The sequence below is a fragment of the Schistocerca americana genome, chromosome 7 (genome assembly GCF_021461395.2).
Source record: "Schistocerca americana isolate TAMUIC-IGC-003095 chromosome 7, iqSchAmer2.1, whole genome shotgun sequence".
NCBI classification, from domain to species: Eukaryota; Metazoa; Arthropoda; class Insecta; order Orthoptera; family Acrididae; genus Schistocerca; species Schistocerca americana.
This window is the reverse complement of record NC_060125.1, coordinates 237,604,549-237,630,113: the sequence shown is the minus strand read 5'-3', so window position 1 is coordinate 237,630,113 and position 25,565 is coordinate 237,604,549. Positions and strand designations below refer to the sequence as shown.

The 25,565-nt window shown below is 45.2% G+C and overlaps 1 protein-coding gene across 1 annotated transcript in view; it reads left to right on the top strand.

Moving 5' to 3' along the window:
- The window catches only part of LOC124622448, a 160,124-nt gene that overhangs the window by 66,233 nt on the left and 68,326 nt on the right, over positions 1-25,565 (top strand). Inside the window, exon 2 of the mRNA XM_047148149.1 lies at positions 23,277-23,429. Coding sequence (XP_047004105.1) covers positions 23,277-23,429 — 153 coding nt within the window. The remainder of the gene's footprint in view (positions 1-23,276; positions 23,430-25,565) is intronic.

Here is a 25,565-nt window from a genome sequence, read left to right as displayed (position 1 = left end):
CACTGGAGGCGGGCTGCACGATGTTGGGGCGTGAGCAGAAGACGGCCTAACGGTGTGCGGGACCGTAGCCCAGCTTCATGGAGACGGTTGCGAATGGTCCTCGCCGATACCCCAGGAGCAACAGTGTCCCTAATTTGCTGGGAAGTGGCGGTGCGGTCCCCTACGGCACTGCGTAGGATCCTACGGTCTTGGCGTGCATCCGTGCGTCGCTGCGGTCCGGTCCCAGGTCGACGGGCACGTGCACCTTCCGCCGACCACTGGCGACAACATCGATGTACTGTGGAGACATCACGCCCCACGTGTTGAGCAATTCGGCGGTACGTCCACCCGGCCTCCCGCATGCCCACTATACGCCCTCGCTCAAAGTCCGTCAACTGCACATACGGTTCACGTCCACGCTGTCGCGGCATGCTACCAGTGTTAAAGACTGCGATGGAGCTCCGTATGCCACGGCAAACTGGCTGACACTGACGGTGGCGGTGCACAAGTGCTGCGCAGCTAGCGCCATTCGACGGCCAACACCGCGGTTCCTGGTGTGTCCGGTGTGCCGTGCGTGTGATCATTGCTTGTACAGCCCTCTCGCAGTGTCCGGAGCAAGTATGGTGGGTCTGACACACCGGTGTCAATGTGTTATTTTTTCCATTTCCAGGAGTGTACTATCCCTGGCCATGTTCTCCTTCATCACTAATTTTAGATTTAGGGCATGTCTGAAAGAACGGACACTACACATTCAAATAACTGATATGCCTCCATGGCAACCAGTCAAGAACTGTCAGTGCATTTATTTTCGACTACCAGCAGGAATCTAAAATCAATGAGCAAGGAGCACATGTGTGAGGACTGCAGAAATGTGGTGGCACTAGGTGGGAATGTGGATACGCCGAGGATTGTGCCAAGATAGTCTACACATTTGTTATGAACATTATTTCTGGGTGGTGCAATGGTCAATGGAACTGCCTAGTAAGCAGGAGATCCCGTGTTTGGCATACATTCCACATAAAGTCCTGATGCAGCTGATATCATCGGTTCCTCTCATTCCTCTTGCTTTTTGCACCCTCCACTTTCAATTTACATAATATGAATCACAGCTGCAGATTCTGCATGGTGTGTGTTCTTTGAGACACATCCGAAAGACCAGACACCACCCATTCGTATAATTACTGTTATGGTTGTTATTCTGAACGTTTTTAATATCTTTCCTATATATTGCTTCTGATCAGATGCAAGAGAGACCTTAAGGCCCTCTTCTTGTCAGACTAAATAAGCAATAAATAAGTATAGACTTGCCTATGGATGAGGAGGTAGTGCTCTTGTGTGCCTACTCTTTACAGTACTTCATGAAAGTGTCATACAGTGCAACAATATCTTTAATGACGGTCTTTCCATGTGGAAAATGTACACAGATGCCAATCCACAAAATTTTTGGCTGCTTAGCCAGTAAAATCGGATTTAATTTGTCTCTTATCCTTCTGCTGGACAGCTTTGTTTTCTGACTTTCTCAGTACTCCCTGAACTCTGCACTACAGGTTATGAAATTTGCAATATTCACTTCATTTTAGGGCATATGATAATATTCCCTCCTCCCCTCACTGCAAAATACATCTTCCAAATTTCTTCAGATTCTTCAGAAATCCACACTAAATGCTTGTTAATTTATCTTTACATTTGTAAAATGAAACATTTTTTGAGGCATATAGCGCATACCAAGCTTTTGCTCCCTTTGTTTTTGCGCCCTTTTTTGTGGATAGCCACTGGGCACATGAAACCTGTATTCAGACCATAATTTCACATACCTCCATCTTTATACTTGTGGTAACTCACTCATTGATTAAAAAAATTTTGGTAAAATAATTTGCTTCTGTATTCAATGGAACTCTTTCTAGTACACCCGGAGCAATGGGGACAGTGTGTGATGATTTGTTCTCCTCTAACGTAAACGATTTTGAAACTATGCTCTTGGTCAGATAATGGCAAACTCGCAGTTCTGACATATAATAATTTATGGTTCAACAAAAAACGAAGAGCTTTATCTTTGTTATAAACGTTTCTGTGATGCCCAAAACGATACAAATTAATACGCTTAGGTGCCAGCGTTACTGCAAATGTTTCAACTTCCTCCACAGAGTAAGCTTTTGCACAAGAAATGCTTGGGTGTGGAACCAATCTTGTAAACCTTCGCTCCCTGGTTCTTGTGTCAGACTCGGCTTGGAATCATTAAGCTCTGATTCCAACATTTAACGCACCTGTCGCCAAAGCAAAATCTTTTGTCATCTCTTGATAGTACAACATACTATTTTAACTTACCTCTGTTTCGATTGCCTCAAAACCTTTTTGATAATCTGGCGTCCAGTGCCATGCAATCTGGAGACAGACTTCCTGAAAATACTATACAGACCAAGGAAACTCTTTAATTCATTGTTAGTGTAACGCGTTGTAAAATTCCTTACCAAGCTGTTTTCACTTTCATCCAGTCGAATACATTTTGATGTGGAAATTAAAAACGGAGTAATGGGAAGAAAGAATCTTCTCTGGTTTCGGCTGTCGAGGAAGAATGGGCTGCCATTCCTCCAAAGACATTCTGACATCCAATGAAAGTGTCCCCAACAGAGTCTAACCCATCAAGAGCGCTAAGGGTGGACACAGCTCATACTAATGTCCACTGACAGGTGTCTGGATACTGTTGATCAGTTAATGTGGATACAGAAAGCAAGGTGAAGAGCGCATGATGTTAGAGAATTTGAAGGAGGTGGTAAAACTTTGGTTGGAAGAGTGGAAATCTAGGAGTCACTGGCATAAGAGCGGGCTGGTCGAATTATGGCCGTGTAGCTGTAGTCTATGTCGTAGCGACTCCTTATCAATTAGAGGGCCCGCACAACAGACAAGCAAGGTGGGCTGTCGACCTCCCTTCAAGGGCTCAGATTTCGGTTCAGTATCAATGCTGGTGCAGGCACACGTGATTCAGAGCACACTATTTAGCATACATTGTTAAACGTGGAGATCCTCAGGAGTCGACCATTACGAATTCCAATCTAGACCCAACGACGTAGTCAAATAGGACTGTAGGGCACAGTACCATCGAGAATGGACCGCAGATCAATAGAAATATGTCACCGATTTTGTGTACGCCTCTATGTCAAAGTGAGTTCCAAAGCGCTACAGGCAGTCCAGCTTGCACAATGACCGTGCGATAGTTAAAAAGAATGGGGTGGGGTAGAATGGTGTTGCAGCTCCTCATTTAGTCACATATTTCCGTAACCAATGTTGAGGTGATGTGCAGAGCGATGCCACTGGACAGTGGATGATTGGGAACGACTGGGAGTAATGAATCAGTATATACCTTGTGTCAATTCGATGGAAGGGTTTGGGCTTGGTCAATGCCTGGAGGACATTACCTGTCACCTTGTGTAATGCCATGAGAGGGTGTTACTGTATGGGAGGTGTGGTCCCCTTCATGCACTTAAGAAACGCAAAACGCCGAAAGATGAGAACACTTTTATAGCTCTTTGTAATGCTTATAGTAGAGGAACATTTCGGAGATCCTGGCCGTGTATCCTGTCGTAGAACAGGAATTATGAGGCAGTGGCATGCAGACAATAACATTCCTGACATGGACTGGCCTGTGCAGAATCCCGACCTGAGCAGACCTTTGGGATGAGTTAGAACACTGACTTCACTCCAGACCACTGCATCCAAGATTACTATCTTCTCAGGTTTCGGCTTTGAGGAAGAATGGGCTGCCATTCCTTCACATACATTCAGACATCCCATGGAAGTGCCCCAACAGAGTGTAACCCATCAAAAGCGCTAAGGGTGGACACAGCTCATCCTAACGTCCACTAACAGTTGTCTGGATACTCTTGATCAGTTAGTGTAAGTTAATAGAGGATATTAGTGAGAGAGGACGGGTGGATACAGAAAGCAAGGTGAAGAGTGCATGGTGTTAGGGAATTTGGAGGAAGTGGTAAAATTCTGGAGGAGTGGAAATCTAGGAATCATTGGCATAAGAGTGGGCTGGTCGAATTATGTCCGTGTGGCTGTAGTCAATGTCGTAGTGGCCCCTTGTCAGTTAGAGGGCCAGCACAACAGACAAGCAAGGTGAGCTGCTGACCTTTCAAGAGCTCAGATCGAAACATCGCCAGTGGATGTAAACAACAACAGACTTTCCGCATAAACACGGAAATACTTCGTGAAAAGCCAGGTGACAGAGATCCATCAATTGGAACTAATGTGACTACGTGTAGCACTCCGCCGAATCGGCGTTGTAAGCACGTCAGCAATCAGAACAGTAATGTGTACCTACACCTAGGACAGCTCTGGCCAATAGCTACACTGGCTCTAGCATAATAGATACTCGCCGTAGCATTCGGGGGAAAGTTGTGTCTTTGTAATTGTGTAGAGTAGTATCTTGGTTATTATTTTCTTTTCATTGTCTTGTACTCTTATCTGGTTTTTGCCACCACAAGAATTGTTGTGCTTCCTGTTGTTCTTGCGTTTGAAAATTAGTGCGCGCGAAGATGGCGTTTTAATTATAATAAAATATGTTCAGACTTGATAGTTGGTTTTTGCTGCCGACCGCAGGACACTACAGTCTATGTTAGAGGACGCAGTCCATATGTTCTGCGGGTTAGTAGTTTTAGTCTATTGTGGACTTTCTGATGGATGGTTAGTAGGTGTGGTTTCCTTGTTAGTTTATTTATTTAGCCTGGCAGTATTTGGTGGCACCAGACCATCTGTTACATCTGTCCAGGCGTTCTTCATGTTTTGAATTACATGCATTATGACAAACATGATATAAGTTACCTCTAATGCACAACATTACAACAAATGGCAGTTGTTGTAGTGCACAGCGGTGGCAGGTTATTGTGTGCCACTGTGCTATAGCGTACTCTAAATATCGCACTAAAATTATGTCGTTTCTCTCCGACTGCAGGCCAGAAATCGAACTAAAACTACGCCATTACTCTTTGAATGCCTGCTGTTACGCAAATAAAATGGACGAATACATGTTTTGTAGCGCTGTTTCTACGTTAACTAAAAACTAGTGTCGAGTACTGACATGACGGTCGGCCACACTACCATCAGTTCAGAGACGAAACACAGGTATCTCATTTCGACAGCGTATACTCTGATGTGGCACCATTCCTTCCGGCACTTTGAGTGGTACGTTGTTCACAGCACCAGATCAGTATTTTTTTTTAAATTTCGTGTGACGTATTGTGCAAGCGTAGAGTATGAAATGTTCTGAGGAGCAGTTGCCGTAATAGCACTGCGGCTGAGTGATCAAGCACACTCACTGGCAGTTCATTGCCTCTTTGTTGCTGCTGCTAACACTTTCTTTTTCCATTTTATTTTATTCCTCCAATAGTTAAATAATATATTATAAAATCTAGATATATTTCAACGGTTGAGTTTATGGGTATGAAATTGAAATTTTCAGTTTAGTTACGATTATTACCCTTGTAAGTCAAAAGGCTTTAGATTGTGGTAGAAAACGCTAGTAAATGAGGAAATCTAGTTTCTGCAAGTGATCTGATAAGGAGGCCCTTTTCCAGTAGAGATTAGGAAGAGAAAGTTCGATTTAATAAGTTAGGTAAATCTACTCCAAACGTAAATCCAACAAAAGCAGGGTGTGGGATGAGGCTTAATGATTTGGCTCAGACAATGTGAATAGAAGCAGGTAAATGCATCTCTCATGTCCCTAGAATATTTCCCCTAAGTGGGTCGTAGGAAAAGGTAAAATACTCTCCAAAGATTTATGCGTAGAGTATAAGGAATTTTTGACGAACAGTCTTGTAAAAGCGTACTACGCAAGTGGTCAAGCGCACCAAGTGGTAATTCATTGGCTCAGATACGACTCCCGCAGACTCCATAATTTTTTTCATTTTATTTTATTCCCCGCAATGTTAAACGATTAATTATGAAATTTAAACATATTTTAACAGTCCAGTTTGTGTATGTACAATTAGTATACTCAGTTAAGTGTTCATTTTTGGCCTTGTTAAGTCAAACGGCTACAGTCCACCACTTTGGCAGGATGTTCAAAAAACATCAAATAAAATGTCTCTTCCGCCCTCCAGCGCGAGTGCAAACTGTGCTGGGTTCTTTTAAAGACGACCTAGGTCAAAGGAGACCAGGGATATATAAAAAGCTCTGCCAGTATGGAGAATCATACGTTGGCCAGACGTGTCGCACTGTTAAGGTTATATGTGCTGAACACAGACGTCACACCAGACTAGGTCAGCCAGAAAAGTCTGCTGTGGCTGAACACTGTCTTCACACGGGACACAGCTTGAACTACAGAGAGACAAAGATCTTTTCGTCTGCTTCCCTCGCTTCCCACGCCCGGGTTCCCGGCGGGGTCAGGGATTTTCTCTGCCTCGTGATGACTGGGTGTTGTGTGGTGTCCTTAGGTTAGTTAGGTTTAAGTAGTTCTAAGTTCTAGGGGACTGATGACCCAGATGTTAAGTCCCATAGTGCTCAGAGCCATTTGAACCATTTTTTTCGTCTGCTTCCACGTATTGGGATTCCATCATTAAAGAAGCAGTCGAAATTCGTATAAGTAACGACCTGATCAATAGAGACACAGGATTTCAACTCAGCAAGGCATGGGAACCAGCACTGGCGGTACTAAGGCATCGTCGGCCGCAGTCGAACGAATCCGAGTCTACACAGACGGAGAATCGAAGTCTGCGCACTTAAACTGGGCGCCAACACTCTGTCCGCACGCGCGCTCTGCAGATATACGCGGCTACACTTGTCGCGAATGAGAAGCCCGTGGCCCGTTTGTACAGCAGTGGACACTCAGGGTCACCGTGCTCTATGATTCGTCTACGATGACGTTATACCCGTAATCCTTCGCGCCTGCGCATCTCTAGCGAGCCAGCGTATATATTGGCGAGTCATTGCAGCGATACGTCAGTCAGCATCTGAAGAGGACGAGCAGCTGTCTCGTTGCAATATTGTGTAGCTTCCACATCGTTATCCGACGCGACGCCCGTGAGCCAAGGAAGCAGTTAGTATGTCGGGGAAGTCTTAAACAGCAAGATCAATCTTAACATATCTACTGTTTTTCTCACAATATTCAATCTGGTATCAAAATTACACACATCAAAAAAACGTTTTGCATCACCCTGGTTGCCAGAACTCCTGAAGATAAACGTTGACTGTGGATATTGTGTCACAGACACAGCCCCTTTGACTGTTCAGAAAGTCACTAAACCCACCCAAAGATGAAAACAACCATGCATGAGCAGCGCCTATTAGACGGAGGGGGTCCGACAGCCGATCAGTTCCAGCCATTCCACCAGGAGGGAGGTACTCGGCTCGTGTTGTCTGTAGTTCAACCACGCCTAGACGGTCAATACCGCAGTTCGATCGCGTCCGCATTGTTACTTGGTCCTAGGAAGGGCTCTCAATAAGGGAAGTGTCCAGGCGTCTCGGAGCGAACCTAAGAGATGTTGCTCGGACATGGAGGACATACAGAGAGACAGGAACTGTCGATGACATGCCTGGCTGAGGCCGCCCAAGGGCTACTACTGCAGTGGATGACCGCTACCAACAGATTATGGCTCGGAGGAACCCTGACAGCAACGCCACCATGTTGAATAATACTTTTCGTGCAGCCACAGTGCGTCGTGTTACGACTCAAACTGTGCGTAACAGGCTGCGTGATGATCAAGTTCGCTCCAAACGTCCATGGCGAGGTTCATCTTTGCAACCACTATACCATGCTGCGCAGCACAGATGGGTCCAACAACATGCCGAATGAACCGCTCAGGATTGGCATCACGTTCTCTTCACTGATGAGTGTTGCAAATGCCTTCAACCAGACAACCAGACGCCTCCTTCAACGGAGACGTGTTTGGAGGCAACCCGGACAGGCTGAACGCCTTACACACACTGACCAGCGTGTGCAGCAAGTTGAAGGTTCCCTGATGTTTTGGGGTGGTATTATGTGGGGCCGACGTACGCCACTGGTGGTCATGGAAGGCGCCGTAACGGCTGTACGGCTGTAGGATACGTGAATGCCATCCTCCGACCGATAGTGCAACCATATCGGCAGCATATTGGCGAGGCATTCGTCTTCAGTGACGACAATTCGCGCCCCCATCGTGCACATCCTGTGAATGATTTCCTTCAGGATAACGAGATCGTTCGACTAGAATGGCCAGCATGTTCTCCAGACATGAATCCTATTTAACATGCCTGGAATAGATTGATAAGAGCGGTTTGTGGACGACGTGACCCACCAACCACTCTGAGGGATCTTCGCGGAATCGCTGTTGAGGAGTGGGACAATGTTGAACACCAGTGCCTTGACGAGCTTGTGGATAGTATGCCTTGATGAATACAGGCATGCATCAATGCAAGAGGACTTGCTACTGGGTATTAGAGATACCGGTATGTACAGCAATGTGGATCACCACGTCTGAACGTCTTGCTGTATGGTGGTACAACATGCAATGTGGCATTTTCATGTGCAGTAAAAAGCGCAGAAATGACGTTTACGTTTAACTCTATTCCACTTTTCTATACAGGTACGGAACTCTCGGAACCGAGGTGATGCAAGATTTTTTTGACGTGTGTATTTGTTGCAACGTTTCATGTTCCACAATTGCAGAACAGAATGAACTAGCTCGGCAGTGCCGCTTTTAATGCGTAGTATAAATTTCTCATGGGCCTCTGCAATTAGGCTAGCTCATTATTTTGTTCACCTCGCGTTTTCGAAAGCGGGCCGACGACTGTCTACAAAGCCGCTGTGCAAAGTGGCCCTCAGCAGTAGCTTGTAGCGCTTGTCGGCATCCCGACGGCCCACTTGCCTGACCAAAGTTGTAAAGTAGACAACGCTTAGCGGATCCCTGGAACGCCGCGGCAGTCGCAGCTCCAGAAGTCAATGCCTGTCCCTTTGGTCACCCCACAAAGCGATATTCTCGATAACATTTCGTGTTCCCTCATCTCAGCTACAGCGCGTTGTGTCTGCCCACATCCCCAAAACAACCAGAAAACAGTTAATGCTTCACCACTTTAAAGAAAGGGAATTACGTAGGGCACCATACTACCAGTCATTGTGATCTCTAATAAACATTTTCTTACGCAGTTCCCACCACTCTCATTCTCTAAATTACTTAATATCAAAATTAATGAAAAAGTAATGCAAATTTGCTGGCTGAATTTCAGTTTGATTCTGTATAATGCCTAGTGTGCTTCGTTAACTTCGTAATGACTGCAAAAAATGTGAGTTATACCGTTCCAACTGCAACTTCAACATCACTTCTAAACTGTGTTTTCATATAAAAAAAACTACGTTGTTTCATGCCAGAGGAACACAGCGTCACAATGTGCTATAAGCAGTGTGAAAGCAAGTGCTCTAAATTCTGATTACATTTCGTCCATTTATTATGATCTATAATTGCCATAGCTAGACTACACTCCTGGAAATGGAAAAAAGAACACATTGACACCGGTGTGTCAGACCCACCATACTTGCTCCGGACACTGCGAGAGGGCTGTACAAGCAATGATCACACGCACGGCACACCGGACACACCAGGAACCGCGGTGTTGGCCGTCGAATGGCGCTAGCTGCGCAGCATTTATGCACCGCCGCCGTCAGTGTCAGCCAGTTTGCCGTGGCATACGGAGCTCCATCGCAGTCTTTAACACTGGTAGCATGCCGCGACAGCGTGGACGTGAACCGTATGTGCAGTTGACGGACTTTGAGCGAGGGCGTATAGTGGGCATGCGGGAGGCCGGGTGGACGTACCGCCGAATTGCTCAACACGTGGGGCGTGAGGTCTCCACAGTACATCGATGTTGTCGCCAGTGGTCGGCGGAAGGTGCACGTGCCCGTCGACTTGGGACCGGACCGCAGCGACGCACGGATGCACGCCAAGACCGTAGGATCCTACGCAGTGCCGTAGGGGACCGCACCGCCACTTCCCAGCAAATTAGGGACACTGTTGCTCCTGGGATATCGGCGAGGACCATTCGCAACCGTCTCCATGAAGCTGGGCTACGGTCCCGCACACCGTTAGGCCGTCTTCCGCTCACGCCCCAACATCGTGCAGCCCGCCTCCAGTGGTGTCGCGACAGGCGTGAATGGAGGGACGAATGGAGACGTGTCGTCTTCAGCGATGAGAGTCGCTTCTGCCTTGGTGCCAATGATGGTCGTATGCGTGTTTGGCGCCGTGCAGGTGAGCGCCACAATCAGGACTGCATACGACCGAGGCACACAGGGCCAACACCCGGCATCATGGTGTGGGGAGCGATCTCCTACACTGGCCGTACGCCACTGGTGATCGTCGAGGGGACACTGAATAGTGCACGGTACATCCAAACCGTAATCGAACCCATCGTTCTACCATTCCTAGACCGGCAAGGGAACTTGCTGTTCCAACAGGACAATGCACGTCCGCATGTATCCCGTGCCACCCAACGTGCTCTAGAAGGTGTAAGTCAACTACCCTGGCCAGCAAGATCTCCGGATCTGTCCCCCATTGAGCATGTTTGGGACTGGATGAAGCGTCGTCTCACGCGGTCTGCACGTCCAGCACGAACGCTGGTCCAACTGAGGCGCCAGGTGGAAATGGCATGGCAAGCCGTTCCACAGGACTACATCCAGCATCTCTACGATCGTCTCCATGGGAGAATAGCAGCCTGCACTGCTGCGAAAGGTGGATATACACTGTACTAGTGCCGACATTGTGCATGCTCTGTTGCCTGTGTCTATGTACCTGTGGTTCTGTCAGTGTGAACATGTGATGAATCTGACCCCAGGAATGTGTCAATAAAGTTTCCCCTTCCTGGGACAATGAATTCACGGTGTTCTTATTTCAATTTCCAGGAGTGTACATTGGAATATGAACATTAACTGTGTACGTTTCGTTCGATGTGTGTGATCTGATCATCTGTAAATGAAGTTGAACAGAAAGAATAACTATCAGTAATACACAGAATGACTTCCTCATCAAATGATTACAACAGCTAACTATCGCCTATTGAATCTGTGTCTTTTTTTTTAAAAAAAAGGTCATTCCCGAATTATCCAAAAAATTTACAAATGAATACAGTTTCCTAACTCAACATCACAAAGTTCGTTTTGGCCCTGCGATTGACTCTTGCCTGCACAATGGACAGCTCTGCTTACCACATACTAAATCACAGCTTCATATCCCTGTAAGAAATCACTGGGCGCCAGATAGACTTACAGTTCATTTGTAGCTATTTCCAAAAGGAATTATTTTGTTATCAAAAAATGCAGCTAGCTGTCCACGCAATCTTGCACGTCATGACAGCACACTTCTGGTAAGATTTACTTTCAAAGTGAGACGAGAAACTTAGTGAAATCATGACAAATGAATCAAAAGATCGCTTTAAATATAGATAGCGTAACGATTTTTTTTTCATAACAGAAATGAATCACACTAACTTTTAAAACTGTGGTCTTCTTTTGGCATTGCCTTAAACAATTAAAAAGGTTTCAGACAAACAGTACGTAAGTTACGAAATTTACCCCCTGCTTTCCTTATGAAATACCTTTAATTGAAATGTAGAGGGTGCACAGTACGTGTCAAAACTCTAAACACATGAATGATAATTTTGCATTGCATGTCAAAGGACAGATATTGTTGATCAAAATGCAGTCTCTACACTTCAGTAATTCGCAGTTGGCGCTTGCAGCAAGTATAAACTCTATCCATGTTACATCTCTCCAGATGTGCAGTCACTCCACGAAAGAATCTCAACAACCATCTTCTATCCTAGTACTGTTCATAAAATAAAAATATATAGATTTTTTCCAAAAATTATCGATATTTATAAACTTAATTTTTCCCTCTATATATGGATGTCAAAACGGCAATATCGAGTGCTGATATTTATATTTTACACCACATATTTTTTTCACAATTATCGGTAAATAACTGAAGTTGATCTTCTGAAATTGTAATAGAACATACTTTCACTGTGTGAAGGAATCTTACTACATTTTGAGCTTTCATTTCGTCCAGTCTTTCTCTTGACTGTGGGAAGCAAGTGTATGTGACACAAAAGAAGAAGACCGATTGCACTCAGGTGTGGCGGTGGAATGGAATAACAAGATATCCGATGTCAAGAGATAGAACACCAGTCTCGTAAAAAAATAAATAAATAAATAAATAAATAAATAAATAAATAAATAAATTACCCAACTAGTGTGTTATTTCTTCACATCGCTATTCTTCAAAAACTGTTGCTGAACATGAGGAACAAAAATATAAATGATTGGTCTTAACGGTGGACGGAGACGTGTGAGGGGAAATGATGACGTAATACCAACAGAAACTACCACGCAATTTTGACACTGCACCTGCTAGATCGCTGGCGGTGGCAGAAATGAAAAAGCAGGAAGTCATGAAGTGTTACAGACAAATCCAATATGTGACGAAACCGAACGACGGATCCATCGGACACCTTTTATTGTGCCACTTACGTGCAGTTACCATTGTTAGTAAAGTGGTTATAGCCAAGCGTGAACGTGCAAACTGCTAGCATGTTGATGTACAGAATATCCAATAATAAATCAATACTTAAATATACAGCTTTAACCGGCAGTCTATTTAGAATTTGCAACCGATATTTTTGTAGACAAATATGTCGATATTTTTTACTCCGATATATCTCTTCTTCGAGATACCGAAAGTCGACATGATATTTTTTAGTTATCGATGTATGGGATTCCCGATGTTTCTAAAAATATCAACAGTCCTACAGGGAGCATCTGAAACAGAAACCAACCTCTGTATGCCACGTCCGCCACCGAGCTTCTCATTCACCAACCACTCGACGCAGACTCATGTAGCAAACCAGGGCCAACGAGATATACGGGCCATGTGGTACGTGTCACAGCATGTGACACTATGTATCTTACGAGTTGCGGCGACAGTCTCCTTTGGGAATCCAGTTACTGTTTCAGAACAGTTTAATACTTCGCAGCTGAGCCTTTAAATACACTCAAGCACTTGGTAACACATGAGAAAGTAAGGGGCTTTAGTTGGTACATGCTGATTTCCCTCCTGGCCCAGGACATAGCCGAGCTTTTACTATGTACGTCGGTCAAGGCAACTAGTGTGACGCCACAAGTTCGATGCATTCGCTCATAAAACAACCTCTGGCAGCCAAAAGGTAACGTATCACTGATGTGTTGAGGTATCCATAGACGCACATAATGGCAAACATTCCAAGCAAAACTGCCATTTGTCATTATACAGAAACGTTCCAACCTGGGTAACTGGGCCCAATTATTGGTACAAAAAACATACGCAAAACATCACAGGGCCCCCCTTGCGACTGAACACCTGCCCCAAACGGAAGTGACGTAAGAAGCACCTCACTTTGCGCATGTGCAAAGCCTACTGTCCCCACCTCTTCTCAAACAGTTAAATACGCTCTAAGACAAAAAAAAATGTCTCACCATGAAGAAATTATCCAAATGGAACGGAAATCGCTATATATGATGTACATGTAGTACAAGAAAATGATTACAATTACAGAAAAATTGGATGATTTATTCAAGAGAAAAGGCTTCACAAACTGACGAGTCAATAACACGTCGGTTGACATTTGACCCCTATGCAAGCAGTAATTCGTCTTGGCATAAACTGATGGAGATTTCGGATGTCCTCCTGAGAGATATCGCAGCAGATTCTGTCTAATTGGTGCATTAGATCGTCAAAATCCTGAACTGATTATAGGGCCCTGCCCATAATGCTCCAAACATTCTCAGTTGGGGAGAGATACGACGACCTTTCTGTCCAAGATACGGTTTGTCAAGCACTAAGAAAAGCAGTAGAAACTCTCGCCATATGCAGCTCAGCATTATCTTGCTGAAATGTGAGCCTAGTATGCTTTGCGATAAAAGGCAACAGGATTGGGCGCAGAATATCGTCTACGTACTGCTGCGCTTTGAGGGTGCTACGGATGACAACCAAAGGGGTCCTGCTATGAAAGGAAATGTCACTCCATACCATCACTTCTGGCTGTCGAGCAGTAAGGCCGCTGACAGTCAGATTGGCGTCCCAACCACTGTTTGGGGCGTTTTCAGGATACGTCTCGGCTGGTCATCGTGGCTAAATTCGAAGCGGAACTCATCACTGTAGATAGTTCTACTCCAGTCAAGGAGATTTTAGGTCGAAGAAGTGCCTGGCGACGCCCCGGACTGAAGTGGGATAGCAACATGACTGTCGCCTGCCATATGGCCCGAGAAACAGGTTTCATGGCCTGGAATGCCGTTGCTTTTCATAGCAGAACCACGTGATTGTCAGCTGCGTAACTGTTACAGCACACTGGAAAATCAACGATATTCTACGCCCCATTTTGTTGGCCTTCATGGCAGGGTATCCTAGGCTTACATTTCAGCAAGAAATTCCGTCCATACATGGTGAGAGCTTCTACTGCTTTGCTAAAACCTACCTCGACCAAAAAGACCGCCGGACCTCTATCCAATTGATAACTTTTGAACCATTATGGGCACAGTTCTCCAACCATACCGGGATTTTGGCAATCTACGGAGTCGATTGGACAGAATTTGGCACAACGACCCTCAGTAGAACATTCAACAACGTTATCGATCACGAAAAGTCGAGAAACAGCTTGCATGAAGACCAGAGATGGATCAACATCTATTAAGTTGCTCAATTTGTGAAGCTGTTTCTCTTGAATAAGTCATCTAGTTTTTCTGAAATTGTAATCATTTTTTTGTCTGCACATGTACATAACATCTACTGATTTCCGTCCCATTCGAATAATTCCTTCGCTCTGCGTCGTTCTTTCTTTTTTTTCTTAGTGTGTATTTGTGACAAAGAAGAATATACAAGTCAATACTGGTCGTTTGACTCACAGCAATTTAATCTGTTCTCTTAGGTCACTTCCTAACCACACATTCGGGAATCACCACTTATTAGAAAATAAACAGCCCAATGATCATAGAATGAAAGCTTTCACGGCAGGTGTTGTCATCACTTAACACTCCCGGCCTGAGATGCCGTAGTCCATACATGAAACTCTCCCCTGACGTTTCGCCTTCGACTGCGGAAGGCATCCTCCGAGGACAAGCGGCGAACTGCAACGGGAGCACGAGTGAGCGCCGTATATATAAGACATCCAGAGGGCGCCGCTGACAATCACGTGACGTCAGCTGTGCTATGATCTCTGATATTGCCAACTTCCTCAAATATGTGAACCAGCTCCCTTAGATAATGAGATTGAATACCTTAGAGTGACATTCAAGAAGAATGGTTATTCCAACAGAGAGATAGATCGTGCACTGCACCCTAGACTGACAACCAGGACGGACGAAGGTCGACACTAACCCAAGGGGAAAGTGTTCTTAGCATTTATCAGTAAGGTCACTGATCGCATTGGAAAAATTTTAAGCAAGTACGATGTGGAAACTGTTTTCAGACCCACCACGAAACTAAAAGAAAGTTTAAGATCCACAAAAGATAAGCGACATCCTCTAGCTACACCAGGTGTCTATAAAATTCTGTGCAGTTGTGGAAAGGTCTATATAGGTACAACAAAAAGAAGCGTCAACACCCGTCTGGGTGAATATAAAAGGGACTGCCGCCTCGGTCATATCGATAAATCGGCTGTAGTGGATCATGTGTTTCAGGAAGGTGATCATGAAATAAAGTTTAGTGAGACGACCATCATAGCAAAGACGTCGCATTATTATGCGCGAATGTACAGAGAGGCTATTGAGATTGCCAAACACTGCAATAATTTTAATAGAAAAGATGAAGGCATTAAGCTGGATAAGATATGGATGTCAACATTGCAGCAACAGCGTGACAATCGATTAATTTCAATTGAGGAAGTTGGCAATATCAGAGATTATAGCACAGCTGACGTCACGTGATTGACAGCGGTGCCCTCTGGATGTCTTATATATACGGCGCTCACTCGCGCTCTCGATGCAGTTCGCCGCTTGTCCTCGGGGGATGCCTTCCGCAGTCGAAGGCCAAACATTAGGGGAGAGTTTAATGTATGGACCACGGCAACTCAGCCAGGAAGTGTTGAGTGAAAACAACCCAATATTTATTTCATTCTACGTTTTCTAACCAGACGGAAATGCAAATAATATCGAATACTGTGGAACATACTTTTATTACATTTGCAGGAAGTCCCAGAATGCGTTAACAAGACAGTATCCAATATTCTACGGTGTAGTCATACGATCACTGTCTTCACTTTAAGACTTATATCATTGATACGTCATTAACTGATATTTAATGATAAGGGTGAGGTGTTTCTGATAAATCTTCAATGAGGCACCTTGCCTTGAAACGTCGTACTGCAAGTTATAATGCAAGACACGTGAACTACACCAAAATAAATATGGCGTCTGCCGCATCGTGTCACTTAGAGCAGATACTAGTTGTAGATTTACCATCTTTACCGGTATAATCTTTACAACTATGAGCAATGGCTTTTTGCGGTGTATCCGACTCCAAATATCGATTGCATGCAGTTCCCTTCGGAACGTTCACTCGAAAACAGATTGTGATAGACCTGCATTGGCAGACAGCAGCAACTCCATCGAATTTCAATCCAGTTGTCATTGACAACGTGTTATATTCGTCTCCAATTCCTAAGGGTTTGGATCTTCCTATGGTTACTGTTTCGCCGGTAGCTGTGGCCGAGCGGTTCTAGGCGCTTCAGTCCGGAACCGTGCGACTGCTACGGTCGCCGGTTCGAATCCTGCCTCGGGCATGGATGTGTGTGATGTCCGTAGGTTAATTAGGTTTAAGTAGTTCTAAGTTCTAGGGGACTGATGACCTCAGATGTTAAGTCCCATAGTGCTCAGAGCCATTTGAAACCATTTGTTGAATACTGTTTCCATGCCAAGTTGCATGGCTATTCTTTATAGACACAACGGACAGTGTGTGTTTATGCATCAACCAATCGGACAATCTGTGGCTGGAGTACTGCCGGACACCAGTTCAAATCCAACCACCAGCGATTATTTATTATTTATCATTCACAATGTGGTCATGGGCACGATAGCTCCTTTCTGCTATTCTGACACGTATCCACCTCGACCCATTTTACTACTGTGATTCTATACTACTGACATGTATAAGGAGTATTCAAATGAAAATGTACGAAACGTTGTAACAACTAAACTCGTTGAAATTTTCATATTCTGTTTTGGTATAAATTAGTGAGACATCTAGGAAAACGGAATGTAGCGTCCGGTGTGCTTGTGCGCATGGGCGGGTGCATGGCGCACAATGAAGCAGGCAGTTGTGTGTTTCGTCCGCTTGATGTTGCAGTGCGTGTGAGGACATCATGGCGTCCACATTGCAAAATTCGACGATTGAGGAGCATGGATGCGTTTCCAGACTTCTGACTGCGGAAGGGCTTAAATCAAGCGATAAACTTCGCTGGATGGTGGCCGCATACGGGGGATGCTGTGTGTCCGGCAAGTCAGTGAGGGAGTGGAGTGCCCATTTTCGTGAAGGTCGGGAGTGTTTGAGTTATGACACGAGACCAGCCTAGGCAAACATGGTAATCAATGCCGAACTCATCGACAAGGTGAACGACTTGGTAAGAAGTGATCGGCCTGCCACAGTGAATATGTTAGCAGTGATGGTGGGGGCCAGTGTTGGAACAGTGTGGAGAATTGCGCACGACGGTTTGGGTTACCGGAAGGTGTACATGCGGCTGTATCTGAAGGATCTCAGCAAACCGGAAAAGGAACTGCGTGTGGGGCTAGCAATCCCACACACATCACAAAGACTCCGCTTTCCTGAAGCAGATTTTAGCCGCTGACGAGAGCTGGAGCTATCATTTCGAGCTAGGGACAAAGATGGACAGAATGCAATGGAAGCATGAGTTGTCACGTCACGTCACCAGGCAAGATGGTGTTTGCCGTCTTCTCAGCATCAAGCACGGAAAACCCATTAACAGTGACGTTTAGTATGAGATGCTCCGTAGTGTACTCAAGTAAATCAGGAGCAGACGGCCTAGGCTGCTCACAGGAGGAGGACCTCCACACGTCTCCACGGTGACATAAAGTGCCGGTCGATCTGTGAAGCCAGCCTCGTCATCCACCGCTGGAAGTCGGAGTCGAAAGCGTCGACGATGCAGTGGTGTCATCCGTCGTCCCCACCTCCCAAGAAGTTCAAGAGCCAGCCGTCTGCTGCAAAGATGCTTTGATTACCCGGGCCCATAGCTTATTGATTTCAAGGAACCTAGCGAGTCCATCGCTGGGGATCGGTATTACGTAACGCTATTGGACTTAACAGCGTGCAATTAAAGAGAAATATGCGGAAAAACTGTCACAAAGGCTGCTGCTGCTTCAAGATAACGCAGGTCCTCCTTCATATGGCAAATGTCGTAACGCCAAAGTTACGCCAACTTAAGCGGGACTCACTCGAGCACGCGTCCTATAGTCCTGATCTCTCACCATGCGAATGTCGCCTTCGCTTCCTTAAAAAAGACCTTAATGGATCGACGGTTCCTGTAGGGCGAGGCTGTGCAGGAGGCAGTTGCAAACTTGTTCAAACAGCAGGACATCGTCGTTTACCAAATGGGTTGCTTCCGTCGCACCACTACCTGAATGTTCACGGCGATTTTGCACGATTGACATACCGATTCTGGACTGCACGGCCTTCGAATGGAAACTTTTTGGTCGCTCCTTATAATAGGCTATGTGCAGGCAGTGGCTTTCACTCTCTCCCTTGTCCCATCATCATTATAGAACATAAACCAACACTACACTTTACACGCGTCCATTACACTCTAAAATACACATAAGACCTATCATACATCTACATCTACATCCATACTCCGCAAGCCACCTGATGGTGTGTGGCGGAGGCTACCTTGAGTACCTCTATCGGTTCCCCCTTCCATTCCAGTCTCGTATTGTTCGTGGAAAGAAAGATTGTTGGTATGCCTCTGTGTGGGCTCTAATCTCTCTGAGTTTATCCTCATGGTCTCTTCGTGAGATATACGTAGGAGGGAGAAATATACTGCTTGACTCCTCGGTGAGGGTATGTTCTCGAAACTTCAACAAAAGCCCGTACCGAACTACTGAGCGTCTCTCTTGCAGAGTCTTCCACTGGAATTTACCTATCATCTACGTAACGCTTTCGCGATTACTAAATGATCCTGCAACGAAGCGCGCTGCTCTCCGTTGGATCTTCTCTATCAACCCTATCTGCTACGGATCTCACACCGATGAGCAATATTCCAGCAGTGGGTGAACAAGTGTAGTGTAACCTACTTCCTTTGTTTTCGGACTGCATTTCCTTAGGATTCGTCCAATGAATCTCAGTCTGGCATCTACTTTACCGACGATTAATTTTATATGCTCATTCCATTTTAAATCACTCCTAACGCCTACTCCCAGATAATTTACGGAATTAACTGCTTCCAGTTGCTGACCTGCTATATTGCAGCTAAATGGATAAAGGATCTTTCTTTCTGTGTATTCGCAGCACACTACACTTGTCTACATTGAGATTCAATTGCCATTTCATGCACCATGCGTCAATTCGTTGCAGATCCTCCTGCATTTCCGTACAATTTTCCATTGTTACAACCTCTCGATATACTACAGCATCATCCGCAAAAAGCCTCAGTGAACTTCCGATGTTATCCACCAGGTCATTTATGTATATTGTGAATAGCAACGGTCTTACGACACTCCCCTGCGGCACACCTGAAATCACTCTTACTTCGGAAGACTTCTCTCCATTGAGAATGGCATGCTGCGTTCTGTTATCTAGGAACTCTTCAATCCAATCACACAATTGGTCTGATAGTCCATATGCTCTTACTTTGTTCATTAAACGACTGTGGGGAACTGTATCGAACGCCTTGCGGAAGTCAAAAAACACGCCATCTACCTGGGAACCCGTGTCTATGGCCCTCTGAGTCTCGTGGACGAATAGCGCGAGCTGGGTTTCACACGATTGTCTTTTTCGAAACCCATGGAATTCTCACATACAAGGTGACAGTTATTGAACTATATGAAAAAAAAGTGAATTACTTACAAACTACGGCGCGCACACACTTTATTCAACATGTAAACGTCACTACAGATATTCAGATTTAGGTTATGACGCGTTCGATGTGCCTGCTATCATTGGTGATGAAGTGGCGCACGCGAAGAGCGAAATTCCAGATGACCTGCTGAAGTGTCGGAACATCGATGCTGTCAATGACCCTTATGAATGGCTGTTTTCAAGTCAGCGATGGTTTAGGGGTTACTACTGTACACGTTATCTTTAATATAACCCCAGAAAAAGGAGTCTCATGTGTTCAGATCCGGAGAATATGGCGGCCAATTGAGGCCCGTCCCAGTGGGCTCTGAGTACCGCAGCGCCAAAATGCAGTCCTCAAAATGCTTCTCCAGAACTCCAGTGACTCTCCTGCTTCGAAGGGGGCCGAGTTCTGTCTTGCATGAACTACATCTTGTCAAAATCAGGGACACTTTGGAAAATGGGGATGAAATCATCTTCCGAAACCTTCACGAGCCGTTCGGTAGTCACCATGCCATCAAAGAATATCGCACCAGCTATTCCGTGCACACCACAGGGTCACCCGTTGAGGGTGAAGAGACTTCTCAATCGTGAAATGAGGATTCTCAGTCCCCCAAATGCTTCAATTTTCCTTATTAACGAACTCATCCAAATGAAAGTGGGCTTCATCGCTAAACTACGTGCATAGTAATTCTCATCATGCCCCGCGACGAACCGTGCAGTTTGAATGTCGTAACGCAAACCATTGAGAAGTTATGACGATTTTATTTCATGTAGTTCAATAATTGTCATGTAAGGAAAGGGGCCAGTGAGCGTAGAAGAAGATCGGCCATTCCGACTGGCGGCTAAACCGACCCCGTGGGTTATCTCAGCCAGCAATGCCACACGACATTTACATTTACATTACTCTGACCAATTATAAATATATATTTACTAATGGATTAATTTGTATGGAAGACAGTATTATGAATTCTAAAAAAAGTTGGGTGCAGCTTTAACCTAGCAGAAATATGAAGCTTGTGTTTCAAAGAATACACATTTATTACATATTCGTGTAGTACATAAATAAATATGAATGTTTTACTTGGACCACTTTTTTCGCTTTGTGATAGATGGCGCTGTAATAGTCACAAACATATGTCTCACAATTTTAGACGAACAGTTGGTAACAGGTAGGTTTTTTAAAAATTAAAATACAGAACGTAGGTACGTTTGAACATTTTATTTCGGTTGTTCCAGTGTGATACATGTACCTTTGTGAACTTATCATTTCTGAGATCCCATGCTGTTACAGCGTAATTACCTGTAAATACCACATTAATGCAATAAATGCTCAAAATGATGTCCGTCAACCTCAATGCATTTGGCAATACGTGTAACGACATTCCTCTCAACAGCGAGTAGTTCGCCTTCCGTAATGTTCGCACATGCATTGACAATGCGCTGACGCATGTTGTCAGACGTAGTCGGTGGATCACGATAGCAAATATCCTTCAAATTTCCCCACAGAAAGAATCTGGGGACGTCAGATCCGGTGAACGTGCGGGCCATGGTATAGTGCTTCGACGACCAGTCCACCTGTCATGAAATATGGTATTCAATACCGCTTCAACCGCACGCGAGCTGTGTGCCGAACATCCATCATGTTGGAAGTACATCGCCACTCTGTCATGCAGTGAAACATCTTGTAGTAACATCGGTAGAACATTACGTAGGAAATCGGCATACATTGCACCATTTAGATTGCCAACGATAAAATGGGGGCCAATTATCCTTTCTCCCACAATGCCACACCATACATTAACCCGCCAGGGTCGCTGATGTTCCACTTGTCGCAGCCATCTGGATTTTCCGTTGCCCAGTAGTGCATATCATGCCGGTTTACGTTCCCGCTGTTGGTGAATGACGCTTCATTGATATATAGAACACGCGCAAACAATCTGTCATCTCGTTTCCCCCTTCAAGCTAGATGAGTTTCGTTCTTTGCAGTTTTTTCGTTTGACGCTTATTTCGTGAGATATTTGGCCCGGTCACGATCAATGGACCACCCTGTATATCCGCATCGAAGTCGCGCTACGTTGGTTGTGCGCTGCAGCAACGCCCTCATACGTAAACCTTCTGATCGCCCCTGATATTTTGTTTCAGACACTGTACAGATGCCCGCATCTCGTGGTCGTGCGGTAGCGTTCTCGCTTCCCACGCCCGGGTTCCCGGGTTCGATTCCCGGCAGGGTCAGGGATTTTCTCTGCCTCGTGATGGCTGGGTGTTGTGTGCTGTCCTTAGGTTAGTTAGGTTTAAGTAGTTCTAAGTTCTAGGGGACTGATGACCATAGATGTTAAGTCCCATAGTGCTCAGAGCCATATGAACCAGTTGTACAGATAATTTCTCTTGTGCCCAGCGGCACAACTGTACACGACTTTCAAAGTCGTCGTCATGCAATTCTTGGTGTATAGAAATATGGTACGGTTGCAATCGATGTTGATGTAGCATCCTCAACACCGACGTTTTTGAGATTCCCGACACTCGCGCAATTCGTCTGCTACTGATGTGCGGATTAGCCGCGACAGCAGCTAAAACACCTACTTGGGCTTCGTCATTTGTTGCAGGTGGCTGAGCACTTCCTGTTTCCTTAAATAACGTAACTATCCGGCGAACTGTCCGGACACTTGGATGATGTCGTCCAGGATATCGAGCAGCATACATAGCACACGCCCGTTGGGCATTTTGATCATAATAGCCATACATCAACACGATATCGACCTTTTCCGCAATTGGTAAACGGTCCATTTAACACGGGGTATGTATCACGAAGCAAATTCCGCACTGGCGGAATGTTACGTGATACCACGTACTTATACGTTTGTGACTATTACAGCGGCATCTATCACAAAGCGAAAAAAGTGATCCAACTAAAACATTCATATTTATTTACGTACTACACGAATATGTAACAAAAATGTGGGTTCCTATTTAAAAAAAAACGCAGTTGATATATGTTTGACCTAAGGCAGCGCCATCTAGCGGGCCAACCATAGCGCCATCTCGTTTCCCCCTTCAAGCTAGACGAGTAAACCTTCTGATCGCCCCTGATATTTTGTTTAAGACACTGTACAGATAATTATCTGGTCTTAACTTTGATAAATTACGACAGATTTTTTTTTTAAGAGGGAGCTAACTTCAGTGTAGGTAGGCTGTTTGTAAAATAGAACTTTTCCGCTGTTGTGATTGCTTGCCCTGTTGTTCCAGGACGGCTACACCGTGAAGGACATGCAGATCAAGCCGTGCGAGGGGCACAACAACGTCGTAGAACTGAAGGACCTTAAGCCCGAACTGACTCCGCAGTGCACCATCAAAGCCGTAGGCTGCTACAAGACCAACATCACCATCGAATCTTCCTGGGTAAGATCTCTCTGTGTCGTAAAGTTTCGGGAATACATGTCCTGAGATAAATGACTTTGCAAGGAAACCGCAAAGGACAAAATTTGCAAATTTTATGGCATTTACGCTATCTAAATTGTTTTTCTCCTCCCTCATATCGTCCGTCAGGCCTTAATTATCAATTCGAAAAAGTCAAGCTGGGATAGTTTAATTTTTCTCAATGACAGATAAGGCGTAGGCTTTAGTTGTAGAAATCTGCATTTTGGTTGTTCAGCAAACATTCGAATTTCAAACTCATCTCGTCGTCCTTACGGAAATGTCCGACACTCCATGATTCTACCACTTCTTCCTCAGAGGAAACAGAACAAAGTCACAGGTTACCAAGGCAGAAAAATACAGGACGAGGAGTGCAGGACAAAATGTGGTAGTCCAAAGATTCTTTCTGTGCAGAATGAACTGGGCGCTGCGGTGGAGCGAAAAGATTGCCTTGGAGCTTTTTCCTGCAATACTTTGTCTCGACAGTCTATGGTGATGTCATGATATACCGGTAGTATGCTCCTGCGACAGTTCTCTTACGAGCTTATTCTGTTCGTGTAACACTACCTGGTGGTAAAAGTTAAAGTAGGTTATTTACTCATGGAAAAGCGGAAATTTTTTAAAAGGGAGAACCTTTTAAAAATAGAAGCAAGTATTAAAGTAATTATTCACATGTCAGGTTAAAAGAAAAAAATTGTTCTTGGTTTTAATCGAAAACATAAAGTCACCACTGGAGAGGTGCTACACTTCTGCTGTGCGTAGTGGGCCAACAGATTGAATGGCAGAAGCTTTATTTTTAAACCATAATTTTTATTTTTCAGAGTTTGGTTCTCCCTACAGAAGAAATGCGTTTCGCTGCAGAGTCGTGGCTTGGCATATGCAAATATAATAGCGAATACCACCGGGTATTGCTGCCAGCACACGCCATGATCTCATGCATACCATTTTCACAGCGAGTAACACTGACCGGGTGACGCTTCGGCGAGGTATGGCTGACGAGGGTACACTTCCAGCATACCTTCCAGCACCTAATCAGAGTGCTGTGAATGGTCACGTGGTGGCTGGCGAGAGTAAGCGTGAGAACTAGGCCGCTCTTGGCAGCGAGCTTTCGACTCATCCAGACGTGTCCTACCAGTCCTCTCTAGGACAATATATCCCTCAGTCCGTTGGTGGCCTCCCAGGCATCACACGTTGCATCCTCTACATGAATAAACGTGGCACGTCAGTTGGTTTTGGAAAATAATCTCAGTGTTCTGTTTCATTAATTTCATACACTCCCTGATGCCCACATACCCTAGTAGCCTTATCCTCGTCAAATCCTGAACAATATTGTATTTGTCGCTGTCACCCACAGTGATAATAAATATGCCTGAGCATACAGAATGAGATTTTCACTCTGGAGCGGAGTGTGCGCTGATATGAAACTTCCTGGAAGATTAAAACCGTGCGAGGGACCGAGACTCGAACTCGGACCTTTGCCTTTCGCGGGAAAGTGCTCTACCATCTTTTTTTTTTCGGTATTGTTCGTTGCGTTTGGTCTGGGCGGACGTCACAAGACATCCGTTCAAGTTGATCGTTGAGTCCTTTACTCAGTTTTTTTTTATTACAGAGGGCGAGCAGCCCTCTGACCGAACACGCTGAGCTACCGTGCTGGCGTCCATCTGAGCTACCCAAGGACGACTCTCGCCCCGTCCTCACAGCTTTGCTCCTGCCAGTACCTCGTCTTCTACCTTCCAAACTTTACAGAAGCTCTCCTAGGAACGTTGCAGAAAGAGCACTACCGAAAGAAAGGATATTGTGGAGACATGGCTTAACCACAGCCTAGGGGATGTTTCCAGAATGAGATTTTCACTCTGCAGCGGAGTGTGCGCTGATATGAAACTTCCTGGCTGATTAAAACTGTGTGCTGGACCGAGACTCGAATTCGGTAACTTTGCCTTTCGCGGCCAAGTGCCCCACCTGCTGTGAGGAGGGGGCGTGAGTCGTGCTTGGGTAGCTCAGATGATAGAGCACTTGCTCGCGAAAGGCAAAGGTTCCGAGTTCGAGTCCGGGTTCGGCACACAGTTTTAATCTGCCACGAAGTTTCATGCCTGAGTATATTTACACTTTTTTTCATTTATA